The sequence below is a fragment of the Berghia stephanieae genome, chromosome 3, assembly GCF_034508935.2.
Source record: "Berghia stephanieae isolate SIO BIC M18660-M18661 chromosome 3, UCSD_Bste_1.3, whole genome shotgun sequence".
Classification (NCBI taxonomy): Eukaryota; Metazoa; Mollusca; class Gastropoda; order Nudibranchia; family Aeolidiidae; genus Berghia; species Berghia stephanieae.
The window spans coordinates 59,195,216-59,202,321 of record NC_088362.1 but is presented as its reverse complement, the minus strand read 5'-3'; the positions used below and the strand labels follow the sequence as shown (position 1 = coordinate 59,202,321).

At 36.1% G+C, this 7,106-nt stretch overlaps 1 protein-coding gene across 1 annotated transcript in view; it reads left to right on the top strand.

Moving 5' to 3' along the window:
- The window catches only part of LOC144968091 (uncharacterized), a 264,931-nt gene that overhangs the window by 244,498 nt on the left and 13,327 nt on the right, over positions 1 to 7,106 (top strand). Inside the window, exons 6-8 of the mRNA XM_078906081.1 lie at positions 788 to 804; positions 3,132 to 3,153; positions 3,388 to 3,406. Coding sequence (XP_078762207.1) covers positions 788 to 804; positions 3,132 to 3,153; positions 3,388 to 3,406 — 58 coding nt within the window. The remainder of the gene's footprint in view (positions 1 to 787; positions 805 to 3,131; positions 3,154 to 3,387; positions 3,407 to 7,106) is intronic.

Genomic DNA, 7,106 nt, shown 5'->3' with positions numbered 1-7,106 from the left:
TTAAAAACAAGGGAAATTATTTATTAACAGTTGTGTAGATTATATACATTTTGAAGAGTACCTATCTAGTATGTTACAATTTAAGGGTAGCGTAGCAAAGTAGAAGCTTCATAGCTTCACTTCGTAATCTAGGAACCCGGAATTCAACTCACATCTGCCACGCTTTGTGGCCTTGAGCAGGTCAGTTCGCCCTAACTCACGGAGCGTCGCTCTTTTAACGGGAGACCAAAATTGGTTCAATGAGAAAAGTTCCTCTTTTGGACGAGGATATTTACAAAGTCACATCAAATCTGTAAAGTCAACAGAACAAATAACATTCAGATGATAAAAGCCATAATAAAAGGTTTGGCTTCGTCTATCTTAATTCACGTTTAAAGATGGGGTCAGGAAAAAAATCAACTCCACATCAACTAATTTCAAAATTACCCCCCTTTTTCTACTCATAACATTACAACTCAGCTAACAAATGGCGCACTGCGTTAACACTTCAATGAATCAAAACTTAAATGTATTCTGTACCTTTGGCAAAAAACAAACATTTGATGAAATCTTACATAGCATTGGAGTTTTTCAAATCTGAAATGTGTCAATAACAAACAAAAAAACAACACACTGTATAAACAGATCATAAAGACCTCATCCTAAATAAGATTTTCAATACCGGTTATTATCGATTAAAAGACGAAATTGTAAAAAAAAAAGTACCAATTTAAGCTTAATAAATACCAAGTAATGGAATCGATTATCACTCAGATTTCAGCTATTTCTGAGTACGATGCCGGTGAAGGGTGGGCGAGTTGGAAAGTAGTTGTTAATTAACTCGACTATCGATTCGAAGGCGCGAGCTGTGTTCAATTCTTGTGTGAGATTTGGATATTTTAATTTTGACTTTGAGGTTATGTCTAATTGGTCTATGTGGTCTTGAGGTATGACACATTGTTTTCGGATTGGAAGGGCCTGGGTTCGAGCCTTGCTCGGCGCATAGTTGAGTCTTTGGAATTGGCTCTTTACTCACATCATTCTATCACCGTACTCAGGTGTAAAATGAGTACCTGGCCGTTTACATCGTTGTCTCTGTCGGTAGAACATTGTAATACCGCCTCAAAGGTGTCATGTCTCGTCCTACATGTCAAGTGTTGTGGTTGGTCAGGGACCTTTGTAAAACGCTTTGAGCACGTTTAGTGGATATTGCACTAAATAAAGCTCAAGTTTTGGGGTTTTTTTTTAATAACGTGATGTCCAATGCCAAATGTGGCCGGCGGTTTCAAAACTGGATTATGTCGGGATGAAGTAAACAAACATGAGAATTTATATAGTGCAATTCAACTAAACGTGTTCAAGGCTTTTTACAAAGAATAAATGACCAACAGCAACACTTGACATGTAGGACGAGACATGACGCCTGTTGAGACAAGAGACAACGCTGTCAACAGCCAGATCGCTAAGAAGAAGAAGAAGAAGATGAAGAAGAAGAAGAAGAAGAAGAAGAAGAAGAAGAAGAAGAAGAAGAAGAAGAAGAAGAAGAAGAAGAAGAAGAAGAAGAAGAAGAAGAAGAAGAAGAAGAAGAAGAAGAAGAAGAAGAAGAAGAAGAAGAAGAAGAAGAAGAAGAAGAAGAAGAAGAAGAAGAAGAAGAAGAAGAAGAAGAAGAAGAAGAAGAAGAAGAAGAAGAAGAAGAAGTTATACAACGGGGTCACATAAATGTGTGTAAGTACGTGCCAACAAAATTAGATTTCTTTTAACTCGATATAAATGACGGGAGCTTGGAATTGTGTCCTGAGGACACAGTATGTCGAGACAGTATACAATGAAATTAATTACGATCCAGCATGTGAATGTGTCTGTTTCTGTGTGAATGTGTGTGTGTGTGTGCGTGTGTGTGTGTTACAAAGGCTGTTGAATGTCGAAGGTCATGCGAGGACAAAGTGTGTTTGGTAAAATATCATGTCATGAAGTTAATGTTTACACGTTTGGCTCTTGTTGACATTTTGACGGCGATCCTAATATTATGTTCTAGCCCAGAGAACAAGGGAAGAAAAGTCGAGACATCAAACCATCTACAACTCTTTTGGTTCCTAAGTCAGAACCTTCATATATAAATATGCTTATTACTATTATTATTATTATTATTATTATTATTATTATTATTATTATTATTATTATTATTATTATTATTATTATTATTATTATTATCATTATCATTATTATTATTACTATTATTATTATTATTATTATTATTATTATTATTATTATCATTATTACTATTATTACTATTATTATTATTATTAATATTATTATTATTATTATTATTATTATTATTATTATTATTATTATTATTATTATTATTATTATTATTATTTATTATTATTAAATCCTTGGGAGTGTGTATGTAATCAGTCCTTTGGAGTTGTACTAATAATGAATAGGTTACAGATTCTTAGGATTAAAGGATGTAAAAGAGCGAGTACGTGTGATTCTTTTTGACGACCAGCATAAATTAATTTAAACTAGAAAATTAGATACCATGATTCTGACTCCAGAAGATCAATAGACACTTAGATAACCACGCCTCTCGGACAGTCGTCATAATGTAAACAATGGCAGTGATTTGGTAAACATAGCAAACTACAAGGTTTTACTATCGATGTTATGTGTCTAAGTAAAATACCCACTTTTCTATCGCTTGATCAATAGAACCAACACAGAAAACTATGCATAAATTCAAACGATTGTAGTAATAATTATATGGTCGAGAAAATCATGTGATAACCAGTCACCATTTGGTATAAAAACAATAACAATGACCAGAGAGATGTCGATTTCATTCACGTTATTGTGTATAAACAACTAACCATGTTTGTCCGAACACGTGTGAAGGTGTGTCACACAATCCATGCTTTCACTGAACAAAAATCTATTGGTTAATTACACAAGGTATGTACCCATTCCTCCGTGAAGGGTGGTTTTACACTTCCAAAGACATGGGAATCAGTTTTTTGACACTACACTTTTCTTCCCTAATGCTATTCTTTAACCCTTTTCTTACCAGCCATTTTCAGAATTTCCCCTAAAAATAGTTTTTTCTTACTCAAACAGCAAAGCAACAAAAACATTCTATGCATAACATTGATCAGCAAATATGAACTCGACAACACAGTGTCACGTTTTCAAACTATAATAATCATTTGCCTTTAAATTGTTTGATTTACAAAAGAAATCTGAATGATAAAAGTGCAATTTGGATCGTAACGAATGTGACGATTTTCCTTTGGTTGGTAAAGAGAGGGTTAAAGACGTGTTTTCATACAGTACGAAACAACTGTTTGAGGTATCGTTTCTTGGTGTGGGCGGTTATATTGCCTAGTGATAGAACTCACGCCCTCGGATCAGAAGGTCTGAGCGGCTAATAGTAAAGTCCTTGAAAAAGGCTCTTTACTCGCATTCTCTCAACGTACTCTCAGCTTTATCGCGGTCGGGAGAAAAATATTGTTATATCGCCTAACACCAGGGGTCATGTCTCATCCTAAATGTTATGCGTTACTTTTTGGCTAGGAACTCGCGTTAAAGCGCCTTGAGCACGTATGGTACTTATTTCACTATATCAATGCTCAAGGTCTTGTGAAATCGTTTCGGTTTTTTTGCTTCAATTATCAATCGATTTAAATGACCTTCATTTTGGAAAAAACTAAAGTCCCAGGTTTGAGAGGGTTTTTTTTTTTGCCAAAATGAGGGCATTTAAATCGATCGATATTTGTAGGACGTGTGTTCTGACCAAATTTTAAAATACAGGGTTGTTTGTTTTTTGTGGGCTTTTTAAAAAAAGAATTTGGCGTTTTACTGTATAAAAATCAGCAAATGAATGGTTTCACGTCATAGCAAAATCCACTCCCGCCTTGTAAAGGTTAAAAAACCGGCGAATATCGGGGAGCGGGCGGGGGCGGAGGAGGGGAGGGGGGTATTGATAAGTAAGTAAAGTCAATAGGATTCAATAGTCTGATGTCACGTCCTCCCATCAACAAGCAGCTTGGTTCTAAACAAAGAAAATCAGTACTCTTTATTCTTCAGGCTGGCTAGAACTTATTCACATGTCATGTGATCAGAATGTATAAAAGTTAAAACATGATCAGATGTAAATGTTTTTCTCCTGTGGATACACTTTATGTTTGTCGGAGAAGTATTTTATAAGGGCGGTGGTGGAGATAAAGCGTCCGATGGCGTCCGCCATTGTTCCGATAGTTTAGAACCAGTTACTATGCGTCAATACCAGGGAAGTGACCTCACGACGGTTGAATCCTATTCATGTAGCTTAGATCAAATAGTTAGGACTGTCTGGAAGAAGTTAAAAACGTGAGGTCGAGACAGAGAGTAAACAAATGGTGTTGTAATTGTTTTCTTTATAAATGACCGACTCTTAAAAACATAAAGATCTAAACAATTGTGTATGAAAGGTGCCCGACAAAGCAAGAAAGAAATATACAAGAAAAAAAATCCAAAAAAAATCCGACGAACTCGAATATGGATCGAACCTCAGACCTCTGGTTACCGGTCAGACGTGCTACCATTACACCATAGGGGCTCCCGATAGTTGGGACAATTTTAATGTCTACATTCTTCGATCCCCAGTCGAGGTAGACTGATTTTTTGGGATGGTTATGTTTTTGTATTTTTCTTTCTTGTTTTGTCTGGCACCTTTCATACACACTTGGACAGACCTTTATCTTGAACCGGTGCCGGCTCCTTAATTTCTTAATCTTATATCTTAAAACATGTAGTCCTTAAGAGCCATTCGATCCATGGATCCGGAGTTTATCCTGGTTTCTATCGTATGAAACGGACAATAGCAATTGCTTACTACCTTATGGATAGAACGGTAGTCCACCGCAAAGTGCTTTCCGCCACATCTAACACACCAGATACCAATCATTGTTGGGTGGACAGAAGAGTATGAAATAATTATCTTCAATCGGGATCGATATCCGTCCCTTTGTTTGTGAAGCGAGTGCTTTATCAGCTGAGCTCTCGTGATCCCCAAGAATGTGCAGAGTTGTCGCAAATAAGTTAAATGGGGTCAGATAACGATCTATACATAGAATGAAGATGACGTCACTAAGGTCTTTGTTATTGTTTTTTTTTTTTTTGCCATCCGCGTTTATGAGTAGTTCTCACTAAACTCTATTAACCATAATATAAACGTTCATGGTTGCACACAGTTTTGTGTGTTGGTCCGCGTTATATTTCCGATGGCAATGTTGTGAGCTTCGTAGCCAAGCGCATTTTATCTATAGGTAAAAACAGCAAAGACAATTGTTAAAATTTAAAGATAAATAATCCTGAAAACAACACCTCGCAATTTATCTAATATCTCGTTCTATATCTCCAGGTTTGGTATGGGATCAGGAGCTTTTCCTGCCCTGCTCGAACAAAACACGGATTAAAAATTGAAAGTTTTTGCAAAAATGAGGGTTATTTTAATCGATCGATATTTGAAGGACAGGAAAGGGAGGGGGGGGGGGGTCCGGAATAAAATCTCGTCTGCAACAGGGGTCGATCACAGTCCCTTTGTGTGTGAAGCGAAAGCTCTACCAACTGGGCTATCGGGACCCCCTTTGATGGATGTAAACTTGATATTAATCATGAAAAAGCACTAGACATCGACTTTATAAATCATAGAAGGCGATTGATTCTGTTACACGAACGCAATGGTGGGCTGGCTTTAATTAACATTGTGATTCTAATGAACAATATTTTGCGTGGGTTTAGAGTATTTCCATTACAACAATGAGACCCTGACGATTTTGGGTCATCAGATCTACAAATAACTACATGTCGGTAATAGCCTTAAACAAGTATTTTTAAAAGTTTACATTTTACAGGTGGCGGAGTGGAAAGTTCCGAGTCCGAGCCTCGCTTCAGGCACTTTCATGTTTTTTCCTTGGGCAAGATTATTAACCCCCAATTTGCTCACTTTGGACAACATGGGTGATTCCTGTTGACATCAGACATCTTGTTTGATGGATTATCTATATTCCTTCGTGGAATGCCAAGGCGACGATATCTTACGGTTTTGTGGCGGAAGGGTATAATTTATATATTGAGAGAGGTTTTTAAAAAAAACATTTTACAATGTTTTAGTGGCATAATAAATTTGCGCGTAGAGTTCTGAATAACAACTTCAAGCAACTAACCTCGATAAAAAAACGTAGCTTTGAAATAATAGCTAAGAACCTTTTAAAGACATTTGTTTATCGCTGAAAATAATAATAAGATTTTAGCATACGCTGACATGGAAGTCTAAAACTCAGGAAAAGGGTCTAGCTAGTAAGATGGAGAGAGAAATTAAGTGAGTAATGTGACTCATATATAGGGATCAAACCAAAACAAACAACGTATCGGTCTTTGGCATTCGTCAGGAGACAAACAGCAACCATAAAAAATAACATTTTGTCAAATATTCTTTTTGTCCACCCATCCATCCATCCATACATCATACATACATACATACATCAACATACATACATACATACATACTCATGCATGCATGCATGCATGCATGCATGCATACATACATACATACATACATACATAAAATACATACATACATACATACATACATACATACATACATACATACATACATATATAATACATACATACATACAACACAAATCGACTGACATCCATAATTACATTTGTTGAACAGGAGAATTTACATTTTTTTTTAAAGGCTGCAAAAATAATCTCAAACTACTTTATGGTAGTTTTTAATCACGTCCCAGGCAATTTCCCTTTGCAAAATATTGTCGTAAAAAAGCCGTAAACCCGTGGATTGATTTCAAAACAAGATAGAACTGTTTACGACTAGTGAGTGGTGCTCACGACTCAATAAGGGGAAGTGATAGAAGATTGATGGAGAATGTGTTTGTAAGACTAAAAAAAATGAAATGTTTGAATGTGAAATGGAGTTTAAAAGCTTGTAAACATGTTTACCACGGTTGAACTATTCTGGGGTTTTGTTGTTGTTTTTTTTTTTCATTTTGTTTTATTTTGGTTTTATTTTACGAAAGAGAGAGAGAGAGAGAGAGAGAGAGAGAGAGAGAGAGAGAGAGGAG